Source organism: Vanessa cardui, chromosome 2 (genome assembly GCF_905220365.1).
Source record: "Vanessa cardui chromosome 2, ilVanCard2.1, whole genome shotgun sequence".
NCBI lineage: Eukaryota > Metazoa > Arthropoda > Insecta > Lepidoptera > Nymphalidae > Vanessa > Vanessa cardui.
This window is the reverse complement of record NC_061124.1, coordinates 9,487,012-9,502,217: the sequence shown is the minus strand read 5'-3', so window position 1 is coordinate 9,502,217 and position 15,206 is coordinate 9,487,012. Positions and strand designations below refer to the sequence as shown.

The window sequence follows — 15,206 nt, the reverse complement described above, 5'->3', positions numbered from 1 at the left end:
ATGACCGCGTTATATGAGTATGTATTAAATACTAATATTATATTGTTGTTAGGGTATTGTAGTTCGATTTTTGCAGGGCAGCTTAATGTCATAATAATGTGTAATTTGCACTTCTCCAGTGCAATGCTAATGGTTTAGAGAGATATGTATAATGGTACATGTCTCCTTCGATGATGAGTTAATAAAATGTAGCATTCATAATTATACACAGTAACGTTATTTTTTATTATATTTGCAACTACAATGCCATTCGAATACAAAAGCTGATTTTGTTTATTCACCCTAAAACAGACACCCCAAGGATAATCAGCAACGCGTGTTTAATTATACACCCTGAACGGGTTTTCCGATTTTCTCCGTCTGAGTCATATATAGTAACATATACAATCCGGTTCGAGATACTTATTAAACATTTAATTAATTGCTTTTTATTTAAATGTTTAATAAATATATATGCCTTTTAATTCATTAAATAAAATTAGATTACAAATTTTCTTACTTCTAAAGACTCCCTACTCTTTTGCATTTGCATCAAAATATACTCAGTTTCACCGTGTTCAGAATCCAAGCATGAGGTTTGGTCTGTATTTTTTTCGCCGTATTTTTCCTTACGAAGAAGTGGTTGTAGCTGTATTGAAAAAAATATAAATAACAAATTCATACACCAAGCAAAATCTAAAAAAGCGAAGAGTTGCCTTCGCTTTACTCAGTTCTGTAATTACGCTTGTTATAATTTAAGTTTTTATGTATTTAATACAATTATACACTATATGAAAATGTTAGCTTTCAGTCGCAGGTACTCACATAAAGAAAAAAACAATTCCTTACTTTATTTAACAAGATAACCTAAAAAGCAAATAAAAGTCTTACACATTCACAAGTATCTTTGCCCTGTGGCTTAAGACCTTCTTGCCAAATGCCCGTAGATAATTCCTCGGCCTGTGGTGACATCCATCTGTGCAGATCTTCTTGACGGTGACGACTATTCGGCACGAGACTCTAAAAATAGCCAGGAATTGCACTGGAATTTAAACTATAATAGACAAATTTTACTTTGTTCTTTACCATATATAAAAAGCAAATGTGGAAGAGTGCAATTCCTTGCTGTTCGATAAAACTAATTATTTACTTCAGAACCGTCTTACCTGCACGTCACGGGAACTAAAACATTTCTTGGTGTCTCTTTTGACGTATTTCCCGTCATATTTTTTTTCGGTAGTATTATAGCACGATACAATTTTCTTTAGTGCATCACAAACCAAAAGGCATGGTAGTGTGATAAAAAATATTAAATTTAAGAAGAACTCCATCGGTCTGAATCAATCAAAAATTATTATTTTAATCATATACATACATATATACTTAAGCATTTCGTATTGTTATTCAATATTAAAAACTATATAATATACATATAAAAGAGGTAATTAGTTATTATTATCATACGAAATGACAGTGTCAATAATTGGTATACGAGATCCAATACTATATACGACATTATCTCTAAAAGTGTTACAAAAATATTCAATTAATGCATTATTTCAGTTTATTAATATGTATGTGGCATATGGCATATAAATTTGAAATAGATCGGCCATAAATATCACAAAGGCTTATTTCTGTTTAAAGTATAACATATATGATTCTAGTTTTAGGTTTAATGATTGATATATTTTTTTCAATAAGTTGGTCCGCGGGTCATAATATAGGATACCGTAAGTGAAGACTGGACCTGGAGTAAGTACAGACTTCCACCACCGCAAAAGAATGAAATTTTAAGAACGTACGGTAAGAGTAATTAATCTTTCTTCATATCACCAAAGCCCATCGACTCAAAAACTAAGATGTTATGTCCGTTGTGCCTAGTGCTTGATCGTATATATTACGATAAATGGACGGAACCCAGACGAATTTAAACAAATTCTAACACCTAGTAAATGCAATGCTATTGAGTTACTATACCTACCCCTTTAACATAATATTAAAAATACCTAATTACAGTACAAAGCATGTTGCTTGAAAATTTTGCATACTATTATATTTAGTTATTTATATCGAGTTAAAATATATAGTAGATTTTACTTGCTAATAAGGCGCACACTTCGCTGTTTCGTATCAGGATGAATAGGCCAGCCCTCTTCATCATACACCACAGTTCGACATTTAAGATAATCCTCGTAGTACTGGTCGAGCTTCCTTGGGGTTTGTATCAACAAATCGAGGCCATACGAACCCACGCAGCTTAAAATCAGACCTAGGGTGGCTTTTATCACACCTGCATTTGAATTTCAGTGTAAGTGTGTAGGATGTAATTTGTAATCTTAAGCTTTTAAATATTAATTAACTGCATAATTCCATGTTACACAAATGCAACAAATAAAATATGTATTATCATTAGCTTAGCTTCTATCCATTAATTATATTATTGGCAAAATAAATCTTTTACGTTTAACTTATTTTTTTATGTTGTCTGTGCTTGTTTAATATTATGCTATATCTATATCTATCTATTAGAATTGTAGTCTATCTCTTTAATAATCTTCTAGAATTTGTAACGATAGTATCATGAAAAGTAAAACATTTTAGGTAAAAATATTTTTCAAAGGACCTAGAAGTTGTATGAAAATCAAATTAAATTTTAAGCCGTGTGATAATTAACTAACCTAGAAGTAACAATGCTAGAAGGACGCCTACAAACATTACAAATAGATTGAGTGTCATCACGTCGTTATAGCAGACTGAGCGAATATGGCGCGATTTCTCCTGCGTTGAAAGCCCTGCCGCAACTAGTTGAGCATCCGATAAGGGTCGGCACAAAAGATTGGAATCTTCACCTAAATAAATAGCAAGATAAATAGATTTCATTAAACTCGTAATTTATCCATATATATTATACGTTCCAAATCGTGGCCGCTCCTGCAAAAGTCGCTATGTGTTTTTTTATATTTTTCGATTGCTGTGCCGTTTTATTTGTATTTCAATATAAGGAAATTTCGATGTATGAATATCGCATAGCTAAATTCGTAAAATTTTAAACTATAGAAGTAATGACAAAAATATTTTTACAATCCGTGCGTATTGAAATAACGATTAAAACGGTGTAACAATAAAAAAATATAAAAAAAAACATATGCGACTTTTGAAGGAGCAACGACGCAATACTCTTAGAATTAAATACCGCATTACGCGGTAGCGAATTTACGTATCTAAAATATACTAGATAAAATTATTTACGTTAAATTTGGTCCAGTCATTGTATACAATAAACAGGCCGAGACCTACTCCGCCGTATTGGTTGATAGTGACGTCACTATCATTTCATTGAACCGATACCGAAATTGTACAAATGTCTTTAAAAAAAAACATTATCATCGTATTTTCAAGTAAACAAGTTACTATACTGTACACTACTCATTTGAAATTTATTTTTTAAATCAACAAACAACTGAAATTTTCAAATAGACCATAACGTAATAAGTGTAAGTTAAATAGGTAATATCCATCATACTATAATAAGGACACTAACTCAAGCACACGCAGTCACAGTGCCAAACACAAAAGCAACGGTCATCTCTTTTGATTTTAACATCCCGAACTGCCACTGCTTCTTCATTCTCATTCACCAAAGCCACTAAAAATATCATAGGTGTATAAATGTAATGTACGTCAACAATTGGTTTTCTAGACCCCTACGAGTTTATATATATATATTTTAATAACATTTGGCCAGTCTATTTTTAGCGAGCCTTTGGTAGGTTATTTTTTTGTCTTGGTAGGTCAAACATCAAACTGTAATACCTTGTAAGTATAACTCAGAAGTGAGCCATTGTTCTCATAATTACACGCTTTGACGGTATGACGCTGTCATGATAAGTTCTAATCACTGTTATGGCGTGGCATGGTACATTTATAAAATTAATACAATTAACAAAACATTAGTCTTCATACCGGTGCAATGAGCATTGTCGACTGGAATTGTTAAAGGAAGATCGAGGCGGAAACTCTGGGTGTGCCTTGGAGGAAAAAGCACCGGCCCTGCTAATGTGCTTTCACCGTCTCTTGTTTCAGTGGTTGCGGATATTAACTTGGGTGTGCATTCACGAATTTCAACTCTGTATGACAAATATAACTTAGTATATTTCGACTCTGATTAATCCACATTGCATCGGAGTTCAGCTTAAGACCAATTAAAACAAAATGAATTCACAAATTTAAAAATTTCTTTCTGAAATATTTTTAAGTTGCTCACAATTAAAAGTTAAGTCGTGTTGTTTAATATGCTAACTATTTTTAAATTAAAGACAATTTATCAAAAGTAACCGCAGTCGAGCTCCCGCGAGTCCTGTGTTAGCAGCTTGTATCGAGAGTATCGACCGTGTGCTCCGAGTTGAATCAGACACAATTGTTGTCAAACGTCCTTGTATTCTTTGAAGTACATAGAATAGAAAAAATATATAAAAAAATAGTCAATACATATACTAATATAAATAAGATGGTACCATCTTACCCAACCAACACGAGCTCATTATCATCGGCCCTTACTTCAACGTCAATTTGCGTTTGATGAGGTTTCGTATGAGGCAATTTGAGAAAACGATCAGATCCCCTCGTAATCATTTTGAAATTTTTAAAAGTTCCGCCTATCAGCGCCCTTGCTGTCCTAACTGCTACTCTACGGCGGACCTGTGCGTATAAAAATATTGTATTTTTGCAGTTCACTAAAACTTAGCAAACACTTATTAACTCTTCAATATACATAATTAGTGCGTCAATTTTTGGTAATTAAGTGATAAAATTGAGAATATCAGTTATCACGGCCGGGCGGTATAGAGAATATGCAAATATAATATTTAAGAAAATTTTGCTATTAAAATGTTAAAGCATAAAAGAAGGGTCACTGCAAGGTTTATATTTGATATAATGTTGTTTTTTTAATAATTATTACGAATTAAAGTAACTTGAAATGGAACGTATTTCAAAACAGTATTTACCGTTTAGTGACGTCACTCCTGTTATAACTACTTATTTGAGGTTATAGTTGTAAAAAAAGTAAATATTTAAATGAAAATTAATTGCGTATTTCGAATGAAAATGGAAGTTGGGTTTGTCAAAGCTGACTCCAGATTCTTTTCGGCTTGAAAGCAATTTTTTCTCAGTTTTGTGTCAGAAGGTCCACTCAAAAACCATTTATTTGAAAACTTTATTGAAGTAAATGAACACATTGGCACAAAACATACGTAAATATGGCGTTTTTCGGAGTATCGAGTAGTCTGTTTTAAATTTTTACAAAAAAGTATCTCAAAAGTCGAGAAAAAATGCACAAATTTAAAACCCAGTCAGGACACATTTGATCAATGGGCCAGTGACAGACGGGAGGGACGTCATACGAAATATAGATCCGTTTTCGCGCGAAAATTTGAATTGATATTTTGAAACCTTTGTTTTTGCAATAAATTTGAGTGTTTTGGATTTTTAATATACTTGTGGTCTATCCTATATGAAGTTCTTTAAAATAAACACAAAAATAAAAATATTGCATCTTCCCTATTGTCTTTGATATATCAATCTATTGTGAATTTCAAAATCATGGAGTGTGTTTCAAAGCAATCTTAGTGTTTAGTTTTATAAGTATCTAATCGATACTTGTTATCGATCAGAAGTTGGAAAGCGACTACTTATTAACTCGATTATTGGATTCCATTCGAGAAATCCATTTTCAAAAAGATCGAAAATCGTTTTACAAAATAAGAGATAAAGTGATTGATTTGTTTTGATAAAAATGAATATTACAATAGATATTAACATAACTAGTTATAAGAGAGGAATCCTTATTTTAATTAAATTAGCATAATATTATCTTAACCTGTCTACTGCCTTCTATAGCTGGAGCCTCACCAGCGTTAAAAGTATTATCATTTCGCTTATTGATATCTTTTTGACCATTTAGTGTTATGATATCGTCTGATGGCACAATTATAAAATCACCAAGCTTAGCTGAATACAAAACATATTTTTGACTGTGTAATAAAATATTATATCAAATTAAAGTATAAAGATTGATGTTGGGATATTATAAAATTATTATTACCTGATTTCAAAGGTACGATCAAACATAAACTTTCGGAAGCAAGATAAAAATCATCTTTAGCTAACACCTCAACTGTTTTGTACTGTACGTTAACATCTTGATTTGACCAATTAGGATTTTTTGTGTTTACGCTAAAATAAAATAAATTGAATCAAGTGAATTAAAATAGGTTTTATGAAAAACAATCAACCATTTTAAAATGATTGCTCAGAGGCTAAGTTACAAACTTATTTTTACAATAGTTTAGCTGCTCTTTGCATCTCATTAATTTATTCATTTTAAAATAATTATAGAAATATTAATGCTACTGTTTGTTTATTACTGTCATAAGATTGGATAAAATCAATAATATACCAATTAGGTATTTTTAATGTGTTTATACCTGGCTATGTTGTGTTTCGTTAGATCATTCCACAAAATTTTTCCTTCAGGAGATGTTATCTTTTCATAGAGTTGTACTTGAGTAGAGCACCATAAATCCGGATCGCCAATTTTATAAAGCACAAAGTCATACTCTTCGTTTGTATTATTACCCTGTTCTAAAATACTGTCATCTAATAATCGTGTTTTGAAATAATTTTCGGTTTCGATATCCTTGGAATTATTTGACCAATCGAAATTAATATTATAACTTGGATTAGTAGACTGATCAATGTCTAATCCAACCATGTCGTTTTTATTATTTTTATCAAAGGCATCATTATTTCTTTCTGTCATTTCTTTGCTTTTTAAGTTTTGATTAAACCGATTACGGTTTATTTTCTCAAAAGGTATGTTTGAAAGGACATGTTTATTTTTCAATTCGGAGTAATTATCATTATAGTTGTGTAAACGAGCGTCGTAGTAGTCTTTTCCATTTCCTTCGATATGGTTCCGTTCATCTTGAATTAAATGTTTTACAGGATATTATGAAAAATGGTCACCACCAAAGAATTTATGCTTACGTTAACCACGATTATTACGTTACTTATCTAACCGATACAAGGATTACGTTCCGCCATATTTCGACGATGGCCTGGTCTGTTTGTCTTTATGAAATCTGTACTCAAATATATATATTTATAAAACTACACAGGAGACTATATTTCATCCCTAGTTGTCCAATTGATCGTTAATCTGACATGACCCAAGAGATATTAAAACTTTTAGTGTCCAGAGTGGGCTCTAACGTAGGACTTCTCTATGTGCCATTATTAATCTATATCTAGTAGTGTAGTGAATTCTTAACTTGAAAAATGAGAACTATATTGAAAGTTTTTTAAAGTTGCGTAATCAGGCACAGTTCTTTGTGCCTTTTATTTGTATGCTTTAGTATAGTATAGTACTACACTAAACAATATTAATTAGAGTAATAGTAGGCGAAAACAGTGTTCAATGGAGTAGAGTAGGTACATTTTCTTAAGTAATGCTCATCTCATAAACCGAAAACGAAGAGGCATTTGGAATTCTAGTGAAGAAGACACAAATGATTACGACTGAAATACTATCAACCACTAAATAATAGGTTGTACCTGAAAAATGCGTATGACTGAAAAGGTCACTTAAAAAAATTCGACGATGCGTTGCTCTAGTAGCTTTTGTATTGTTATTTTATTGACTAAATACTCACTATTCGTATAAGTACTAAGTTATAAGTTATATATGAATCGATTCAATCAATTATACTCATTAGATAATTTTAAATCGACATATTCCTAATGTAGTTTATTATTATTTGAAAAATAATGTTTTTAAGTAGCATTAATCTATCAGATATGGTGCTGAGTTAGTACGTACTAGCCGGACTTATCTCCGTAAACATACTTATGTTATATATGTGCATCTACATGCCGATTTTTAAAAGAATAACATTCGATTTTATAAAGTCTAGTTAATGTTTTTAAAATAATTAATACATTATTCTCACAATTTGCAGTCTCTCCGACTATATTACGTTTATCGCTTAAAGTGAACAAGAAAATATTTAACAAATAAAACGGTTTCAAAGTGAGCATTGTTCAATGAAATCAGTAGCATTGCAGTGGAGTCAAATTATTTATTGTATGTTTTGTGCTCGTACATACTTTCCAATCACGTTCCACAAAGAACTGGTTTTCGGAACGATGGCAATGCGCGGGGAGAGAACGAACCCGCGCGAGCCAGCGCGAGGCGGCGCGAGGCCGGTCACCCTGACCAGTGAGCGCCTGAACGCGACTGCCTAACTACGTTAACACTCAAATTCGACACACTTGTTGAATTATGGAAACGTTTATTGAAGGGGTCCGTTTACAACCTTGTTTATGGAACCCCTTGCATCCCGACTACCGCGAGATGCACGTAAAGGACGACGCCTGGCAATGCGTTGTTGATCATTATAACAACAGCTCTATATCAAATAGTAAGTTCTTGATTATAAAAGTTACAATCTTTATGTTAAAATAATTTGATAGTGCTAAAATTCATTTAATGTTAAAACTGGACTCAGCTTATCTTTCACTTAGCCTTTCTTAACAATTCCGCCACTTAGTAATTCGAGTTACAGTATTTGTAACATTTAAGCGGGTTAATTCAATCTCGCTCAATGGTTTTGAAAAATATTACTAACAGATAGATACATATATATTTACATTTATACATAATATACTAATTATTAACACACCATCTTATGAGGTATCGATAAAGTAAGCGTTGATAGACGTATATAGGTACATAACTTATCGATTTTAAGAAAGAATGTAAATGTGTAACGATGTAAATATTATTTTTTTTGATTTTTTTTTAGTCGTTGACAATAATAAAATATTTGAACTAAATATAATTTCGTTACATAAATGATTACATACACGTATGTGTGTTAACGAAACAAATATATTGTTATGAGTAATTAGAATTAGGTTACACTTTGAATATATTTTATAACAGTTATTTACATTTCAGTTCAAGTGGCTAAAATAGAATGGAAGAAATTGCGAGATAATCATCGGGACGCGCTTAAGAGGGCGAAATTGGGGAAAAACAAATTATTACCGGCACAAATAACCACATGGAAGTACGCCAAGGCCATGCAGTTCCTCGAACCGCATATGAAGTACCGGATCACAGAAAATATCGAAATCGATCCACCGTCCGGGACTGCGACTAGCTCGAAGAGTTCCGACCACGACGTATCGACTACAGAAAATAGTGAAAGTCCTCTCGTAGCCGGTCATATGTCGAAACGCCGTTGCTTAGAGTGCAAGGTCGATTACCGACAAGAGAGTGACGCTCTCGAGTCCTTTTTCAATTGCATACTCCAAAGTACAAAGACGATGCCGCATTGGATGCAAACCCAAGTTAAAAAGAAAATATTTGCGGTAATCATCGACGCTGAGGAAAAATTATCAGGACAAAAACAAGCGCAAGGCGAAAGGGAACCACACGAACACCTACCGATCGAGAAGGAAATTAAAACTGAGATTTTCACTGATGACAGTTATGACAATGAATATTCATAAATATAAAAAAAATACTGGGTACAAATTTTTGTATTTTGCTGGCCATTGTAGGCTGTGGAAGTATGAAACCTAAGTAGGTAAGGTAGAAATATTAAATTCCTTTTTGTGTATTTATAGTAAGAATTTAATGTATTTGTATTAATTACCTGTAGGTCAATCCATCAATAATAACCTTTTTATTTGTACAAACGATACATCATAGTTCTTATTAAAAATATAATATATTTTGAACTTTATTCTTATGGCATCTTTCGACTTCCATGACTTATGATGTACCATAGCACAGAATACGAAAACTGTATTTTTTATGCTAAGTATTTTGTTATTATGATATTGTTCCTATTCGTTACATTTGCTTTTGTACATACCTATAAGTATATTTTTGAACATTTAATTTTGTAGTTTCTTTTATTAGATCAAAATTATTTTTGAAATAATAATCAAAAAAATTATTAAAATTATAAATAATATAATAATATCGATCAAAATAGGTACCTATTTGTATTGTCTATTTGAACCACACGAAGATAAAAGACAAATTAACAACATTTGACTTCTAATTGGTACGACATAATTGATGCAGAGCTTAAATAATCTATTGTTTTGTTTAAATATTATAGTCCTCCATTATAGAACTATCTCTAAACTCACTACCTACCTAACATAGCCTTCTGGCGTACTGACAAATATATGTCGGTACAAATTAAAAATAATCGAAGACGAAGATGTGAGAGACTGAGATTTAGGATATTTCTCTAATTGTTACATTCCTAGGAAGAAGTGTATAAATTATTAAAAATAAACACCTATGACTATAATAATATTTGACTGACACACAATGCCTAACCCGGTAGGTTTAAGCTGTGCTATGATGAAATGATCAAAATGACTGGCTACGGTGGCCTGACTACGAGCCAACTGTTACCTTATAAATATATTTAAAGTTATGTGGTATACCATAATCATCCAGATTGATGGGCTTCTTTTTTGATGACAATTCAAGTAGTTTAGGATTTATGATATCTATGCCTTTGCCATAATCAAATGCAGAAATAGTATCAATCTTAGTGGACCAGTCTTGAACATTTACTTTCCTTCTTGGTAAATTATGCTAAAAAAAACCTTTATTAATATTTTATACGCCTTCAATTGATCTAAAGTGTGTCTACATATAAGCGAATCCTCAAAAATGCTGGCGAGATGTATGCGTCCATAGCAAACTTTATTATGAAGTTGGAGTATTTATGATAGAAGGGGTTAACTGACCTATCGAGAACTCCCAGACAGATTATATAATAATACTTAGACGATTGCTTTGAAAGAAAAAAAAATAAAATAAATAGAGGTGTCATCATCAGCAGCAGGCATAAACATCAACCAATCTGATAAATTACACATTCACACAGCACAGCTAGTAAATATGAATATATTTTATTTTGTAACTAACTTTTTTTAAGCTCTCATTAAAAGACGATCGTTTTGTATCAAATGACTCCCATATGATTCCAGTCACCGTCTGCAAAATAAACAACATAAAGTACTTATTTCTTCAACGAACTATACAACATCATTATTTACTCAATTAAGTGATAAAAATTATAACAATCAATAGTAACATACTTCAACTTTATGTAGCTTGTACCTTTGAAAAGGTAATTTTCTTCGCAAACGTAAGACATACGGATTAAGCAGCCGAATTTTTTTCTTATTAGAACCTAATACATGTTCAATCGGTACGTATTCGTCGCCAAAAACTTGCTGAAACGAAAATAATCTGTATGTAGTTGTACTATATATTATATTTATTATACACCGATATATATTGCATATGCAGTTTGCATAGCTAGAGGAGCCCCTCTTAAGCTTGGTTCAAAGCATTCTATTGTTATCTCTTCAGAGGTCTTGATTGGTAAACTTATCAAAGACAATAAGATTTAAACATAGACAATTTTATAACTTTTTCCTTCGGTCAAAGATATGTATATCGGGAGACTCTGTAGTAATTATCAGTATATAATGTAACTAAGTAAGACTAAGAAAGCAATAGTGATAATTATTGCTTATGTTTCATTCATATTTTAACATATGACAGTGCAGACTAGCCGTACTAGTACAAAATTTGCCCAGATTATTATTTAAATGTCATTTTTTTATTTTGATGTGATATTGTATCTACTGTTGTCCTAATAAAATAAAATAAAATTTTACACTATCAACAGATTCTTAATTAAGAAGTGATACTGAGATATTTTAACAATAAATAAAATTTTAACAAAAAGAAAAACCGACTTCAAACAAAACACTATTTTAAAACAAATGAATATGCACGAAAAAGTAATAAAAATAATTGCGTATTCAACATATTTTTTAGAGTCTTCCTAAGTTAAATGAAATGAAAAATATTAGACTACTTAAAAGTCGATTAACGATTATATCATGTAGTTATAGTTATTGGTATATTTGGAGCCGGTGTCAGCCACGGTGCCCATGTCCCAACAATCAAAAGAAAGAAGCGATACGAGCCCCTTGATTGATCCAGTATATTATTGTGTAAAAGGTAATTTGTAAAAAACATATTTGTTAAAGTATTCTCGTATTGTTTTTTGATAGATATACTGTAGGGTTTTATTGGCTGACACCGACTCCAAATATAACAATAATTATAACTACATGATATAATCGTTAATCGACTTTTAAGTAGTCTAATATTTTTCATTTCATTTAACTTAGGAAGACTCTAAAAAATATGTTGAATACGCAATTATTTTTATTACTTTTTCGTGCATATTCATTTGTTTTAAAATAGTGTTTTGTTTGAAGTCGGTTTTTCTTTTTGTTAAAATTTTATTTATTTTTTGATTTTAAGTGAAGCTGATGTTGACTAACTAATTTTTTTTTAATATGGATAGATTAAGCGTTCCGTTTATATGAGTTAGAAACTACTTCGAGGACAATTTCAAAGGAAACTTGCGAATAAAGCAAAAATAGACTTTCGAAAATGCGGATTTAATACGTCACGCGGCGTAAACTACAAGGATCCCTCGAAAGAGCTGTAATCGAACTCAGCAAAAAAACTTTGAAAAAGACCAACTATATTTCGTACATCATATGACATCACATCACATACACAAAATTTGATTAAAGATAGTAAGAAATTCTGCCCCATATCGCACCCTAACTGCGAGCCGTATAGGAGTTCCATCACTACATAGTATAAAACAAAGTCGCTTTCTCTGTCCCTATATCTTTAAATCTACGTAACGGATTTTGATGCGGTTTTTTTTAAAAGATAGTGTGATTCAAGGGGAAGGTTTGTGTATATAATACATGAACAATATAGTAAAGAAACACTGATAATTTTAGAAGTTTGCGATGTGATCTCGTATATAAACAAATTCTGTAGTATATTTAGTATCAGTATTGCACCCGTGCGAAGCCGGGGTGGGTAGCTAGTTGATTATAATATTCGACTATGATAATTACATAAACATAACCACATTACGGAAGGTGACTCAAATATCCAAATAACTTATAAATAAAAGATTCGACCGAGTATCGCTAACGTGCTCCTCAGAATTGTTCCGTTCCCTTCCGTTCCGTTACTTTGTCATGGATCCTGTGCTCAAAACCTTACCAAACTTTCACCAAATTACCCTTGAAGTACATATTTTATAATAAAAAAAGAATCATCAAAATTGGTTAACGTGATTTTCAGTTATTCACCTATTTGTCGCGCCCATACATAATGCAAATTTAAGACTTATGTCGTTTTCACATGGATACCATCATCAGAAAAAAAAATAAAAAAAATGGGACCCCACGGGAAGCACTACCTTTCAAACAAAAAAAAAATTATCAAAATCGGTCCACCCAGTGAAAAGTTATGAGGTAACAAACATAAAAAAAAAAAAAAAAAAAAAATACAGACGAATTGATAACCTCCTCCTTTTGGAAGTCGGTTGAAAACTGCCTTTTCATTCGTCCTATCTGGGGTTAAAAGCCAGGATTTTGGGGAATAACCCATCATCATCAGATTAACTAGACAGGTCTACCATATGCACATCGAAAAAATCATACACCTATACTCAAAATATAAGTGTAATTTTTGATTGAATGTAGATGTACCCACAGAGAAAAAATATATTTACAATTATGTAGATATCTACTGTATTTAATATTGATTCAGTGTACTTATTTCATTTACTTAAATACAATAAACTGCAATTAAATTTTTAAATATTAGTTGTTCGTTTAATTAGGTGTGAGATATTTTCTAACATTGGGGACGCTTGTAGTCTTAACCGTGACAGCCAGTTTCTGTTTACAATTTCGTAACGCGTTATGCTTGAAAAGTTCTTCACGCTGAAATCTTGTCATTTCTTCTTCCAATGTCATCTTTGGATGTTCCTATCGTGTAAGATTTTTAATAATTTATCATATGAATTTGTTAAAATACATTTTGAATAAAAATGGTGCCATTTCTCTATTACGGTAAAAATATATGATTTTAAAGAACGTTAAATTTTATTGTGTGACATAATTAAATAACTTTTGACATGACAATAATAGAGAAGAGTCGAGATGGCCCAGTGGTAAGAACGCGCGCATCTTAACCGATAATTGCGGGTTCAAAGCCAGGCAAGCACCACTGATTCATGTGCTTAATTTGTCTTTATAATTCATCTCGTGCTCAGCGGTGAAGGAAAACATCGTGAGGAAACCTGCATGTGACAAATTTCATAAAAATTCTGCCACATGTGTATTCCACCAACCCTCATTGGAACAGCGTGGTGGAATATGTTCCAAGCCTTCTCCTCAAAGGGAGAGGAGGCCTTTAGCCCAGCAGTGGGAATTTACAGGCTGTTGATGATGACAATAATACTGCACTGTACAAGATATTGCAAGTACATATCTACAACTAAATTATTAGAAATACCGCCGGAGTATCGTAGATACGATATCTCTTTTAAGCTATAATTATAATACAAATTGCAATTCCAAACAAACGCCATGTTTTAATTACAACCAAAATTTTATCGCTACAACGCTTACTTACAGCAACATATAGCAGGACTAAATAATATTTTTAACATAATAAACAATATTTCTAGTATTTTTTTATTAAATAGGCAGGTGGGCTCTTAAATGAAATATTGGCATGTGGTCACTACCACCTATATGTAAAGCCTCTTGTGCCTGTATTTACACTGGCTCAATCCACCCAACACAACACAACAACATTACTACGTAGTGTTGTTTTGTGGTAGAATAGCTGATAAGTACATGATACTTACTGATGAGACACTTATGGACTTGCACAATATTCCACCCTTAAGAATGTTTTATAAACATATCATTATTCATGTAAAATTCGTATGAGCAACTTAACGATTACGCATTTGTTGTTACTAAATATAAATACATACGATTTGACATTTGACAATCACAGCGCGAACTTCCAACTGCGAATTTTCATCGCTATTTATATCGGAGTCCATTAATGAATTAGTCATCGTAACGAAATAGAAAATCACTGTGTAAGTTATTTCTGGAAAAAATAAACCAGATTTATTATTATGTTATTATGGTATGTATGTCCGTCGGATGTATTTCCCAAAAAATTAAAGAAATTACCACTTATTTTAGAA

The 15,206-nt window shown here is 31.8% G+C and overlaps 2 protein-coding genes across 2 annotated transcripts; one reads left to right on the top strand and one right to left on the bottom strand.

Annotated features, from left to right (window-relative positions):
• Positions 1-469: 469 nt before the first annotated feature.
• LOC124540575 lies at positions 470-14,962 on the bottom strand. Its single transcript, XM_047118261.1, has 17 exons — positions 14,853-14,962; positions 13,837-13,965; positions 11,179-11,316; positions 10,516-10,669; positions 9,092-9,235; positions 8,149-8,282; positions 6,468-6,991; positions 5,861-6,014; positions 4,505-4,680; positions 4,318-4,422; positions 3,946-4,109; positions 3,524-3,628; positions 2,661-2,831; positions 2,080-2,272; positions 1,146-1,314; positions 871-999; positions 470-628 (listed from the first exon to the last, which is right to left on the bottom strand). Exons 2-17 carry the CDS (start codon positions 13,951-13,953, stop codon positions 479-481), a joined length of 2,727 nt encoding a protein of 908 aa, XP_046974217.1. The 5' UTR covers positions 13,954-13,965; positions 14,853-14,962; the 3' UTR covers positions 470-478.
• On the top strand, positions 8,216-9,689 carry LOC124539004. The gene is made up of 2 exons (XM_047116308.1): positions 8,216-8,462; positions 9,002-9,689. Exons 1-2 carry the CDS (start codon positions 8,324-8,326, stop codon positions 9,556-9,558), a joined length of 696 nt encoding a protein of 231 aa, XP_046972264.1. The 5' UTR covers positions 8,216-8,323; the 3' UTR covers positions 9,559-9,689.
• Positions 14,963-15,206: the final 244 nt, after the last annotated feature.